This window comes from Hemibagrus wyckioides, linkage group LG08 (genome assembly GCF_019097595.1).
Source record: "Hemibagrus wyckioides isolate EC202008001 linkage group LG08, SWU_Hwy_1.0, whole genome shotgun sequence".
Lineage (NCBI taxonomy): Eukaryota > Metazoa > Chordata > Actinopteri > Siluriformes > Bagridae > Hemibagrus > Hemibagrus wyckioides.
Window position 1 is genome coordinate 15,021,933 of NC_080717.1, and position 12,874 is coordinate 15,034,806.

The 12,874-nt window shown below is 39.4% G+C and overlaps 2 protein-coding genes across 6 annotated transcripts; both read left to right on the top strand.

Annotated features, from left to right (window-relative positions):
* The first annotated feature begins 789 nt into the window (after positions 1–789).
* Positions 790–8,440, top strand: rab41 (RAB41, member RAS oncogene family). Of its 5 annotated transcripts, XR_009205303.1 has the most exons (9): positions 790–975; positions 2,082–2,140; positions 2,620–2,673; positions 3,110–3,215; positions 4,300–4,411; positions 4,776–4,869; positions 5,229–5,322; positions 6,077–6,143; positions 6,425–6,494. XR_009205303.1 is itself a non-coding variant. In XM_058396822.1 (8 exons), exons 1-8 carry the CDS (start codon positions 897–899, stop codon positions 6,487–6,489), a joined length of 636 nt encoding a protein of 211 aa, XP_058252805.1. In that variant the 5' UTR covers positions 791–896; the 3' UTR covers positions 6,490–8,440. The 5 variants fall into 5 exon arrangements, 4 of the variants coding, with proteins under 4 accessions (XP_058252805.1, XP_058252804.1, XP_058252806.1 ...); XM_058396822.1 differs by lacking the exons at positions 3,110–3,215; positions 4,776–4,869 and adding an exon at positions 3,857–3,962 and having other exon boundaries at positions 791–975; positions 6,425–8,440; XM_058396821.1 differs by lacking the exon at positions 4,776–4,869 and having other exon boundaries at positions 792–975; positions 6,425–8,440.
* Positions 8,441–8,947: 507 nt separating this feature from the next.
* stard14 (START domain containing 14) lies at positions 8,948–12,703 on the top strand. Its single transcript, XM_058396819.1, has 6 exons — positions 8,948–9,519; positions 9,951–10,098; positions 10,551–10,654; positions 10,832–10,949; positions 11,415–11,467; positions 12,382–12,703. The coding sequence occupies exons 1-6, from the start codon at positions 9,331–9,333 to the stop codon at positions 12,586–12,588; spliced, it is 819 nt and encodes a 272-aa protein (XP_058252802.1). The 5' UTR covers positions 8,948–9,330; the 3' UTR covers positions 12,589–12,703.
* Positions 12,704–12,874: the final 171 nt, after the last annotated feature.

Genomic DNA, 12,874 nt, shown 5'->3' on the forward strand with positions numbered 1-12,874 from the left:
CACTAAGATACGACTGTCATGTCTGAGAATAAAATATCACCCAAATATCTGCTCAGAGGTGGCTGTAGAGACTATAGTTGTAGTAGAGCTGGGAAAAGACTCAAATGCACAGGGCATGCCAGGACCAGGGTTAGAAACTTGCAAATTGTATATTGCAACATATAGAAAACAACCAGTAATTACTGTATATAACAACAAAATGCACCTATATAGGTGTACTTCATATATGCTATCCATATGTGTTTTTGGACATCTGATTGGAAATTTAGTCCCCCTTTTTCTGTTAGAATATCTTTCAATCTTTTTGGTAGGCTTTCCACTAGGTTCTGGTGTGTAGCTGTGAGAATTTGTGTTCATTCAGCCGCAACAGCATTATTAAGGTTAGGCTCTGGTGTTCTGGTCAGGAGGGCTGGTGTCCAGTTCATTCCAAATGCTAACAAAGATGGGTTGAAGTCAGGGCTCTGTGTTGGCCCTTGGAGCACTTTCACTCCAACCTTGGCACACCATGTCCTCGTGCACAGGGTTATTGTCATACTGAAACAGATTTGTGAAGGAGAACCTTAATGCTATATCATAAAAAGACATTCTATACAATTCTGTGCTTCTAATTTTTAACAGCAGGATGTGATGGTCAGTAGTCTACATGCAATAGCGTATAATTAATGTACCTAATAGGTTTTTATTTTCATCCTATGAAACAGTTTATGCATTGTACGCGTTAAAAACATTGAAAAGAGCACATGCATTTCAATCATTGGTCACTACGTGGCGCTAAAAAAACAGAAAACATCAGCTGGCTAACAGGCTCCTGCTGCTGCTGCTGGAGTGTACAGTGTCCTTCGCCTGCACAGTGAATCACCGTCTTGTGTAGTCGCTGTCTATTCTGTTTGATAAATATGTCTACTACCACCGGCGGCGGAGAGTTCGGCAATCCTCTGCGAAAGTTCAAGCTCGTCTTTTTGGGCGAGCAGAGCGGTGAGTGGCCTCTGAGAATAAATATTCCCCTGATGAAATGCAGAGACAGTGGTGATTAGACAGGCCGAGTGAGAGGATGCTCCTCCAGCTGACAGCCAGGGCTAAATTAGCCAGTTAGCTAGTAGAGGCCTTATGGGTGGTCAGATACGAAGAAACATTGCCTCTGAACATTTAAACACCTTTAGCGACTACAGAGAATTCTGAACAATAATTAATAACGCCTTCGTTATAGTGTGAGATCACTTACACTGGTGGCTGCGTTCAGAAATGCTCTAATCATTGCTTGTTGTGTTTAATTCAGATTAGCTTCAACCCTGCCCACATAAGCTCGACATTTTCTTTAGCTAGGGCGTTAAAGCGCTGATGTGGATTTAATAACTGGTTTATAAGACTTCCCACCATTTCACAACACACAACACAATCCTGTGTTGAGCTCTGCGTTTACAATCAGTGTATTTAAAGCGAGGTCTTATTTCAGATAGCTAACATAGACGGTTAGTTAGCTAAACGTCGTCGCTAGCTTGCTACAGTCTCAGACAACGCCGATAGCTAACATTACTAGTAACACGATATAGCCAGCCGACTTATTACTTTTTATTTTTACATGCGTGTCACAGATTGTTCGTATAATAAGTATAACTTCTAAATATGTGCGTTTGATATAATTCGTTGTTTATATGTGGCTAAGTTTAATTCAGGCATAGCTAGCAGGCTACAGGTGATTGCTAAACCGTTAGCAATTTAATTTCCATCAACGCCAGTTTGTGACTAGCATGATTAGCTGTTTGGTTTTAATCACCGATGTGTCCGGTGTATGATTCAGTTCACATTATACACCGTCTCCATTTTTTATTATCATGATTTCGAAGCAGCGTGTCAGTATTAAAATGGCTCACACGTAGCTTAGCATGTCCTTTTTTCTGTTAAAGGGATCCTTAGCTAGGAGCTGACACCACCCATGTTGCCAACTCAGCGACTAGAGTTCACACAGTGTTCCGCTCAGCAGTGACTACATCATGCCTTTATGTTACATGATGTGTACATGGATAGATGATGAATGTTTCATACAATTCTTATGAAATAATGGTTTTTTCTTCTTTCTGCAGTTGGGAAGACTTCTCTAATCACCAGGTTTATGTATGACAGCTTCGATAACACCTACCAGGTACAAACAGAAAATCATCACATCCATCACTGGACATAGTACATGAATAAACGGCATCATGCTCAGTTTTTTTTGTGTTTTTATTTTAAGAGTGAGTCTTGTGAAAATAATTGCTTGAATAGTAACACACACATGAATGGATGCACACTGATATTCAGTGTTAATATAACCTGATCTTTAAAAATTGTGATGAAACATCATGAGGCAGCGTGTTTGTTCCTTCTGCCCTTTTTGCATCTGGTGAAAAGAACAGAGATTATTTTCTGAGACTAGGACACAAAGATGCCTACTTCAGATTTCGAAGAAAACACTCTTCATGATGCCTTTCGAATGGGACAGATTTTCCGTCCCTAGGTAGCCTGTAGTAACAGTATAATGATGCTTCTGTTGTAACAGCACTGTTTTTTCAATAATGTGCAATATTAAACAACTCCTCTGTAAGCAATTTTACTCGAATCGATAATTGTTTCTTATTTTAGGCAACAATTGGCATTGACTTTCTATCAAAAACCATGTACCTAGAAGATCGTACGGTAAGCATCTTTTATCCTTCATAACTTTTTCTAAATGCTTTCCGAATTGTCAACATGTAGGTTTTTTTTTTGCCTGTAATGTGGATGACAGATCAGTTTCATTTACCTTCCCTGAAACCAACATTGACTTTTTTTTTTTTTTTTTTTTTTTAGTGTTAACTATTTTTCAGAGGCTGTCCACACTGTAATGTTTTGAAAACAGCATGTTGCTGCTTAGTTTTTCATATTCATCGTTTTATTGAATTATTCTGTACAGCAGCACAGTAGAAGTATTTTTCATATGTTTTAGATGTGCACGCATGTACCGCATGTAATACACCAATTGTGCCATGTCATTTTGTTTTAGTCTTTCATTTTGGTTTGGTTGTGTCTTTGTCCACTTATGGCTGTTTGCCCAATGGGGTTCTTGTGACTCGTGTTTCACGGATGCTGATAGATTCGGCTACAGTTGTGGGACACGGCAGGGCAGGAGCGCTTCCGTAGCCTCATCCCCAGCTACATTCGTGATTCAGCAGCTGCTGTGGTGGTCTATGATATAGCAAGTAGGTAGCTGTGGCTCCTGCTTCACCCCAACATGATGCTGATAGCACATGGTGGAGTAGATCTGGGAGCTGGCTGGAGGTCAATGGCACTCACATAGCTTTGAGTATGTTGGACCACTCACAGTGTCTCTCCAAGCGACTCTGGATAAACGTTTGGATATTTAATGCAAACTGATGGTAAATAATTGACTTCAGCATCCAACAGACTAGGCAGAGGAAAAAAAGACTTATTTTGGAGAGGGGGAAAAAAAACATTAAGTGCATTTCACAGGAAAAAAAAACCACACACCCAGATGGTGTTCATGCATGATGGAGCAGAGTGTCCAGCATTACTTCAGCACAGAGAGTGCCGTTTCTAAATCGCCTTGCCAGGAGCAGGAATGCAGAAATTCATCACTGAAATCATAACTGCTTGTTTGCATGGATTGATTCCTTTTAACATCTTGAAATCTTCTAGATTCACTGATCTGTGCCTTTGTCTCAAATGTAAAGATTTGTTTTCTCTGGTTTCTGATTTTTTTATTATTTTTTTTTTTACCCCTCTTTTTAACCAAGCTTTCTTCCAATCTGTACTGTTGACTGAATTCTCATTTATTTCGCTGCCGCTATTCTCTGCTGCATGCTGTTGACTGGATCCTTAGGTTCGGCTGCAGCTGTGGGACACTGCAGGGCAGGAACGCTTTCGTAGCCTCATCCCCAGCTACATCCGTGACTCCACTATCGCTGTAGTGGTGTATGACATCACCAGTGAGTCAGAGCCACTCATTTGCTCAGCAGAGCTCTGTATTGCTAAGCTAGCATGGTCTAGCAGCTAGTATCAGAATTAGTGTGGAATTAATATTAAAGCATCACATGTAATACTCTGCATAAACTACAGATCTGAGTTTTCAGCTTTTCCAGATTACATGCTTTACCTAAACTGCTTTTCACTGTTTGCTCAACTTTTGTACTAATAGTCTACTTTCCCCATTTCCTTTGAGAGCTTGCTTTAGCGTGTCCTCTCTTTATGCAATGGCTAATCAGAGCTAAAATTAATGCCACGTTTCACCACAGCTGAAATGAAAATATCATTTGCATCCTGCAGATCTCAACTCCTTCCAGCAAACCTCAAAATGGATAGACGATGTCAGAACAGAGAGAGGAAGTGATGTCATTATCATGTTGGTTGGCAACAAAACAGACTTGGCGGATAAAAGGTATAGCAACTGATGGAAATGATTTAACTATTTAGTTTGTACTATATCTTCTCTCTCATGAGAAAATCCTCACATCTCTCAGCCTCCAGCTACAAAGACAGAGTTGTACGTCGCATGTATTCAGTGTCTCATTTCATTTGAATTGCACCTTTTGCTTGTTATGATTTTGTTCCTTTTCATCATCAACTTTGGAGTCGCATTAATCTTTTTTTTTAATTTTTTTTTTTATCGTTATTAATTTTTCTTCAGTGTGACATTTTGATTTGATTTATTTTGATTCCCTTATTATCACTTTTGTCTTTTCATTCTCCATTATGATTTGAACCATTTCCTCACCCTCTCCCTTTACACTGGACTATGGCAGGCAAGTTTCAGTAGAAGCTGCAGAGAAAAAAGCACGGGAGCTCAATGTGATGTACATAGAGACCAGCGCCAAGGCTGGTTATAACGTCAAGCAGGTGGGTCTTACAGCACAGCTGTGTAGACAGGAGCTGATGGTGTCCTTCATCTTCCCATAAGAACTTAATATCTGTTGTGGATTTGACCACACTTTTCATGAAGGTTTTTCAGTATTAATGTTCTAATGATCATCGTTTTTACTTTATTGACCTTTTTGATATTGTTCCTCGCCCGCACTGCTGTTTCTTTTAATTCTCAGCTTTTAAAAGCATATTATAGGAAAACTAATCTTTCCTTTTTTCCTCTTACTAATCTAAAGTTGAGTTTTTCTCTTTTTCTCTCTTCTCCTTTCTTGTTTGTTGTTGGCATCTTTCCCTTTTCTGTTTATGTTCCACCCTCCCTGCTCGGACCTGAGCAGACAGATCACCACGGAGGAGGGCGAGCAGAGGGCTAAGGAACTGAATGTCATGTTCATTGAAACCAGTGCAAAAACTGGCTACAATGTCAAACAGGTATAGACTTAATGAAATGAGAACAGCCCAGCCCATCAGCCAACCCTTTCTACTACTACCTCTCACTCGCTTTTGTTCTGCTGTCCCTTTCAGCCTCACCCATTGCTTTTTCGACACTTTCTCTACCGTTCATATGCAAACAGACTATGCTAAAGGTTACAGCTGGGTCTACTTTGCTGTTGCTTGTGGGTTTTGCTTTGTTTGCTTGCCCTGGGGGTCTCCTGCATGTTAGTATGGCATGCTGCCATTTGTTGACTTGATTTACCCAGTAAAGCACAATGAAACTATACTTCCTTAGCAGCCTGGATCTTTAGATCATGTAGACTAATTATTTGATTATTATATAATTATTTGATCCCATGGGGATGTGCTAATATTAATATTCAGATCATTTTGAGTTAAAGAATGGGTATTGGGTTTAGAGCTAGGAGAAGAAAGATGTAATTATGTGGCAAATTCAGTCATCTGATGCAGATGTTGTGATAAATAATTAATGAAATGAAATGTGGTCAGTGGCAATACGTGTTTATTATAATCTGATAGTAGAAAGCTTTATGTACTTAATACGACAGTGAACAAAACATCAGTATAGAACTTCTAATGAAGTTGTACTTAACGTTATTGGATGTTTTATCTTTTGTCATGTGCAGCGTGATTGTGCTGCTCTGTGCACTTAAATATTGCCAGAGGAAGTGGTCTTTTTTATTTAATTATTTATTTAAAGTGGACTTAAAGAATTTCACTCTTCTTACAGCTTTTTAGACGTGTTGCTGCAGCCTTGCCTGGGATGGATAGTGCACCAGAGAAAAGCAAGGAGGACAGTATCCTTTAAAATGCAAATTGTGTTTCTTGTCTGCGCTCACATTGTATACCCTGTATATTATCTGTGCTCATAGCGTACTGAAATTTTTGTCGTTTAGTCTTTGTGAATCTCATTATAGGCCTATAAACATTTTATACATGGTTTCAGTGTTTCTGATAAAACCAAAACAAAAAACAACACTCTACAAATTAGGTAATGTACTGACTTAATTTTTGTCAGCGTGAAGTCTGAATTTTTGATTTTCATGATTATTATCCATCCTTAACTGCGTTCTCTCAGTGATTGATATCAAACTGGAGAAATCTCCAGAACTGCCGGTGACTGAGAGCAGCTGCTCATGCTAGTAACAGCTCCAGACTCGCACCAGCTCGGCCTCCTCCCCACCAACAGCTTGTCTCTCAGTGGCCCTGTGCCATTAGTCAGAGCCTTTTATTTCCCCTTGACTCAGTGACTTTTCGGAGTAACCGTGTGGATGTGCTATTATTCTGTAATAAAACAGATTATCGAAAAATATATATGTTAAAGGAAAAACAGTAAAGAAATTTAAGCATAGGTTATACCCTCATTGGATTCATATCTATCCTGACTGCATGGCATTGTGTACGATTGCAGACTGATACGGCTCAATTGCTCTTGCACTTTTTTTTTTTTGAGCATCAGTGCCGTCACGCTCATTATTGTCAATTTGTTTCAGATTATCTAACTCGCTCATGTTGGACGAAGATCCTCATCTCATATTGCCTTGCTATTTGATTGTGGTGAACAGAAAGGCAAAGGCAAACTAAATAGCATTGTCTATTGATGAACTTTAAACGTGTTACTAATGATTTTTTTTTAAACATAACTATAGTTTTGACAGTTGTGTTTTTTTTTTTTTCCTCAATACAGCAGAAGGGCCAGTTCTGACATGGATATTGAGGGACCTCTTCTAGCTCTAGGTGATTGTGGGGGTAAAAAAGTCTCACAATATGAAAAATAAAAGTAAAAACAAAACAACAAGCCTAACAAAACTGTAACTGAATGTTCAATGATTTGGTGTAAGGGATCAGTACAATTAGAGTCTTTTGTTTCAGGGTATAGGTCTTGGCCAAAGAAGACTTGATATAAATAGGATGATCATTTTAGACATATCTCTGCATTCTGGTCAGACCCTTCTCTCTTTTTCACCCTTTTTACACACTTTATAGGTTAATTGCATGGAATTGAAATGCTCCTAGCTGGGGTGAAAAGCTGTGGATGTGCATTCAGAAGATATTCTTGATACCTGGGTTCTTTAACATGCACCCTGTATTGTAATTACCCAAAAACTGTAATTATGAAACCTAATTAACTGTAAGCAGTGATTACCTAGATAACCAATACCTGGATGGTTTCTTGGAAGCAAAGAAGTGAATTACACACTAGTGGGTGTACTGAATTTTAGCAGCTGCATCTGGTTGTCTGTGCTCACTGCGCTCTTTTCACCTTGTGTTCAGTAAACCATTGCAGGACCAGCATGCTATCCGAGGGTGCTTTAAACAGGAAAAAAAAAGCACCAAATCACAACATTGTGGTTTGGACAGGCCTGCTGATTTGCATAAAGCTGCAGAGGTTTCTCTGTTGAGTATATGGAGTTTCCCCCCCCCCTTATGCACAGCTATCGCTTAGTGTAGACAAACGTCTTGAGGAGTTTAACCATGTGTTGCTAATGCTCGTTTTGAGACTGTTGGTTTTATATGTTAATTTATTTATCTCACTAAGAACAGAAAATGTGTTGTGTGCTTGGCCTCAAATGGCAGTTATTAAACACTTGGGAAACAGTCAGTTGATTTATGGCTTGCATTTCTGCTTTGGCTACTGTATCACAGAGACCTGGTTGTGTAATTTTCTCCTCACTATGCTCATTTTCTCTCGGTTGTATGCTCTGTGTGTAGTTTTAAGGATCTGGCCAGACTGGGTCTATTAGTTGTGTACATGCACTTCAATGTACATTCTTTGAATAGCACCACTACACAGCAAGCTTGTTTTTGAAATATTAGCATTTGACATTGTTTCGATATGTAAGTATTTAATGACAAGAAACATCTCCTGAACAGCTGTACACTTATTGTCACTGATTGAATACTCCGCTGTGTGCTATTCTATTCTGAAGTGTGTTTGTCTGTTTGGAATATGCTGTCTTACTAGTGTTTAGCAAAAATTTATGTGGAAGAATTGCATTATCTGCTGTAAAAAAAACAAACAAACAAAAAAAATTAAAGAAACACTGAAGTGTATCACATGAAATAAAGATATTTCACCAAGCGTTAATCTTGATCGAAGGATGTGTTTGTTTATTCATTTCCACGATTGTGTGCATCTTGATCAAAGCTTGTGTTTATTTGTTTACTTATTTTTTTTTCCATGATTGTGTGCGCGTGCGTGGGTTTAGGTACAAAAATGAGGAATTGGAGCAAGTCTGTTCTACCGAAACTGCCTACAGAACATCAGGTGTACACAGTGTCCATGTAGTGCACCATCTATAACACGTTATAAACTGCGTGCATATTGTTCACAGATAACATTATAACAAGAAAAGTCATTGTTGGGTGATGATCTGTAAACAGAGCCACCCACCTACCCTGACCAACACAGCTAATCCCCTCACCTCACCTCACCTCACCCGGTTTCGATTAGTGTCTTCAGCGCAGTTCACAGCTCTTGACTCAGTGGATTTATTTTCGGACCGTAAACAATCGGGTTAATTGCTAAACGCCAGTATCACTGACTACACCCACTCATGACCAAAACTCTGTAGACACGCCTAAAAAAAAATAACGAGGAAGTGACAGGACCATCGTCTACCTATAAAAGTCATAGTGCGGTACAGGCTCTCTTTAAAGCGTTAAGTCGTGAGAAGTTCCAGGGTTAAACAGGATCCGGTTCGTTTAATGCAGTAGTAGGTGCGCGTGCTGCGGCTAACAGGTTACACCTGTACTAATCCCGGAAGTCGTGGGCGCTTTCACTGTTCCGCTGGAGATCACGGAGTACTTTGGTGCGGAACTGAAGACCACACTTACAGCAGGGATATTCACCCAGTGACGCTGTTTGCCCCGTGGGTTTTTTTTTTTCCGGACTCTGCCTGAAACTGTTTCAAAGAGGAACCTGATTAAAAAGCCTTAACGGAGATTTTCTTGGTATTTGGACATTTTCGGCGACCTTTAGCCATGTCTCTGGGTTCAGAAATTATCCCAGGTGAGGCGCTTTTCTCTGACTTCAGGAGACAGTGTCTGGCGACGGAGAACTGGGTGAACAAGTACAACAAGAACGGGATGGAGGTTTGGGTCGAGGTGCCCCCTTTATCCCACTCACCCCAGGGGAACAAAAACAGCTACGCCAAAGTGCACAAAGTCAAGGTGAGCGGTGACTTCGCATAGATCCCTGGTGGAGGAAAGTTTCAATGAACCTTTAGACGTATCTGTAGCTTTATTCTCTCTCCCTTTTTTTCTTTATGGGCAACATTTGTTGCAAATCAGAGATACCTTTCACTCTACGCCGACTGAGAAGTTATGAGTGTAGTGTCAGTGTTATTCATTCAACAGTTTTTTTTTGTATTTTTAAAAGGGTTCTTGACCCATAAGGTACAAAAATCAGTTTTAACGAGCACCAGTGGAGGCAGGGAAAGTTATAAAAGTTTTGGTGCTATAAAATCATGTACTTTTTGTATTTGTATCTTGGTAAAGGTTGCTTCAAATGATCTGTCTGTCTATCTGTCTGTCTGTGTGTACTATATATGTATGTATGTAAATGTCTGTGATGTATTCCTTATTGTTTGTCTTCCACACAGTGTAAAATTGCCGTAAATGATGTGTCTGCTGCTACAATGTATGATGTCCTTCATGACAACATCTATCGAAAAACATGGGACCCTGCAATGCTCGAGAGCTTTGAAATAGCCCGTCTCGCTCCCAATGCTGATGTGGGCTACTATTCATGTGAGTCTTCTAATGTATAACATCTTACAATTTCTTTATACTCTCAGGTATCTCACAGGTCCTTATAATGCCTTTATTACTCACATGATCCGTCCCCACTTTTTCTTTTTCATTTGAAATGACTTCGTACGCTTTGTATACAAGTGAAGATGCATTTCTCATTTCTCACTATGTGTCTAATGAGAGGACTGCAGAGCAGCGTATAAAAGCCAGAAGTCTCAAACAATATAGAACACATAAAGGGTTTCATAATCTTGCAATCATGCATTGTTAAAGGTTGATTTAACTTAAAATAGTAGCTCTGTGTGCTGCCAGTGTCCTGTGTAAAGGCTACTTTGATTACGGCGAGGGCAACAATCTCAAGTTCATGCAACCTCTACTAAGCAATAGGATTGTAAAAATTGTAACCCATGTTCGTAAAAGATTTTGAACATTTTACATGTGATCCATAGGGCTCTGTCCCAGACCACTGAAAAACCGTGATGTGGTTACTGTCCGCTCTTGGCGTGCTTCTGAAGATGAGTATATAATTGTCAACTACTCCGTCAAGCATCCGGTATGTTGGCCAATGCACATGAATCTATTCTCCCTATGCCTTGTGCATACTATATACTTTAATGCTGGTGTTGTTTGATAGGAATGTAGCTTCTGACTACATTCTTTTGTTTCAATACAGTTCTGTATCCTGAACTTTTCCAGATGGGTGGTTCATGTATGTTCTTGTTTATTCTAGAAATATCCTCCACGTAAAGACTTGGTGAGAGCCGTCTCTATTCTGACTGGTTACCTGCTGAAACCAACAGGGCCGAACAGCTGCTCCTTCATTTATCTCTCACAAGCAGATCCTAAAGGTATGATAAAACCTCCAGCCCTGTCCAAACATCACATGCTCACCTCTGCAATATAAAGAGGACTGAGTCCTGTATGGGTGTAAAGATATGTCACAATGATGGTATATTGTGATAAAGTGCTTGTGTGCTATGTCAGCATACATAATGTCATAAAATGATCCTTCCTTCCGAACAAGCAAGCCTTATATCAAAGAACGATCAAAAGAAAGTATTTGACAAATTGTTTGTGACAAACTCATGACTGTGGTTGTCAAAGTATTTTAGCACTTCCACAACCCAAATCATTTAAAGCTTATATACTGCATACTTCTGCTGCTGTATTGTGTTACCTAAATGTTTTGTCTAAAGATGTGACACTGTGGTGTACTAGAATCCATGGTACTGGGTTGAACAGTGATCAGTATTTTGAACTGTTTTAACCCACTAGTATTGCTCATGTGTCTTACTGGTAATCTCTTCCATCAGGTTCTCTTCCAAAGTGGGCAGTAAATAAGGCAACTCAGGTCCTAGCACCCAAAGTAAGTACACTATATTTGTTTTCATTGATTACATTTAGACTTGATTTGATTGGTGTGATGTGTTTTGCTCTGTAGTTTCAGTGCAGCAGGTTCATGAATAGTTTAATCCTTAATTCTGATCATAAAGATCCAAATGTTTTGGGTCATCTTTGTAATACCCACTACGAAAATCAGCCCTTTTCATATTCCCCTGTAGAGTATGGACTCTGAACTAGCAAACTAGCACTAAAGAATGGCATATCAGCACAACTAGTGATGGATCTGACTGTAACCTGTAGCGTAGAGTCATTTCACAACATCCTAAAATGAATGACGTGTGGGACTACATAAGAGCACGTGTAGTATCACCTAGAAACTCACCACTGATTATTGCTGTATCCATAGAGACTCGTATCAAGTTCTTGTCAAATGTGTTTCTAAAACTTCTGCAGAATCAAGCTGAACCTGCCTGCCTGGTTTCTAAGATAACTGCATTGTTGCTGCTATCTAAAACTATTTAGTCCAAAGTACATATTTTTTTTCTTTGTAGATTATAAAAATATTCAGTCTTAGATCACAATCTTATTAAAAGGCCAGGAGTTAACTTGTGAAATTAAAGCTACTGTGGATATTGTAGTTTATATGTTTTTATCTGCACCATGATTAGCCTCTAATCACACCTTAAACATAATGAGAATTAAAATATTAGTCATTTAAAATGATTCCCCCCCCAAAAAAAATCCCTCCACGAAACAACACTAAAGAAAAATTCTTTTGTAATCCATGTGCGTAAAGACAAGGCCTGAAAAGCAGGATTCCAATGTCATAGGTCTTACTCAACCTTGTAAGTAAACAGAAAGAACTAGTGTTCATTGTTGTATGAGCTGATACTCCTGCTGCATTCTCAGTCACTCCCTTGCTCTGTCACTCTGCAGGTTATGAAAAGTGTGTATAAGGCAGGTCAAAACTATGCTGCCTGGAAGGCCCAGAACTCTCCAGAACATAAGCCATGGCTCTACCCTATCCAGAGTGAACTTCCCATGATGGACCCAGCTGAGCTGAGTATGCAGCGTGCAGACTCGCTGGAGAATGTGGATGAGACCTCAACTCGTGATGCTGTGGAGAACGAGGATAGCAGCTGAAGGACACCAAAATGAGATGAAGAAATGGACACTTACCTTTCAAACTTCCAGTTTCTATCGTGTAGCTGGTGCTCTTCTTGCGTACTTGTTCCCCTTTTTTTTTTTTTTTTTTAAAGATCAGAAGTGGTTATAGGCACTGTGGTCTATATCTGTGGCACAAAATGAAGCTGTGCTTACTACATATTTTTTTTTACATAATGCAAAAAATTGCAGAATCATATGAAGGCTGGTGAAAAGTGTCAAGAGTTTTTTTTTGGAAGAGGAAAAAAGCCAAGCTGAACATAGC

What these genes read in the sequence shown, in the direction of transcription:
- stard14 (XM_058396819.1), top strand. Translation starts at nt 9,331, where the DNA reads ATGTCTCTGGGTTCAGAAATTATCCCAGGTGAGGCGCTTTTCTCTGAC. An exon ending in ACTACTCCGTCAAGCATCCG is followed by an intron (nt 10,655 to 10,831) that starts GTATGTTGGCCA and finishes TGTTTATTCTAG; the next exon opens with AAATATCCTCCACGTAAAGA. An exon ending in CTCAGGTCCTAGCACCCAAA is followed by an intron (nt 11,468 to 12,381) that starts GTAAGTACACTA and finishes GTCACTCTGCAG; the next exon opens with GTTATGAAAAGTGTGTATAA.
- rab41 (XM_058396822.1), top strand. Translation starts at nt 897, where the DNA reads ATGTCTACTACCACCGGCGGCGGAGAGTTCGGCAATCCTCTGCGAAAG. An exon ending in TGTACCTAGAAGATCGTACG is followed by an intron (nt 2,674 to 3,856) that starts GTAAGCATCTTT and finishes CTGGATCCTTAG; the next exon opens with GTTCGGCTGCAGCTGTGGGA. An exon ending in AGTGGTGTATGACATCACCA is followed by an intron (nt 3,963 to 4,299) that starts GTGAGTCAGAGC and finishes TGCATCCTGCAG; the next exon opens with ATCTCAACTCCTTCCAGCAA.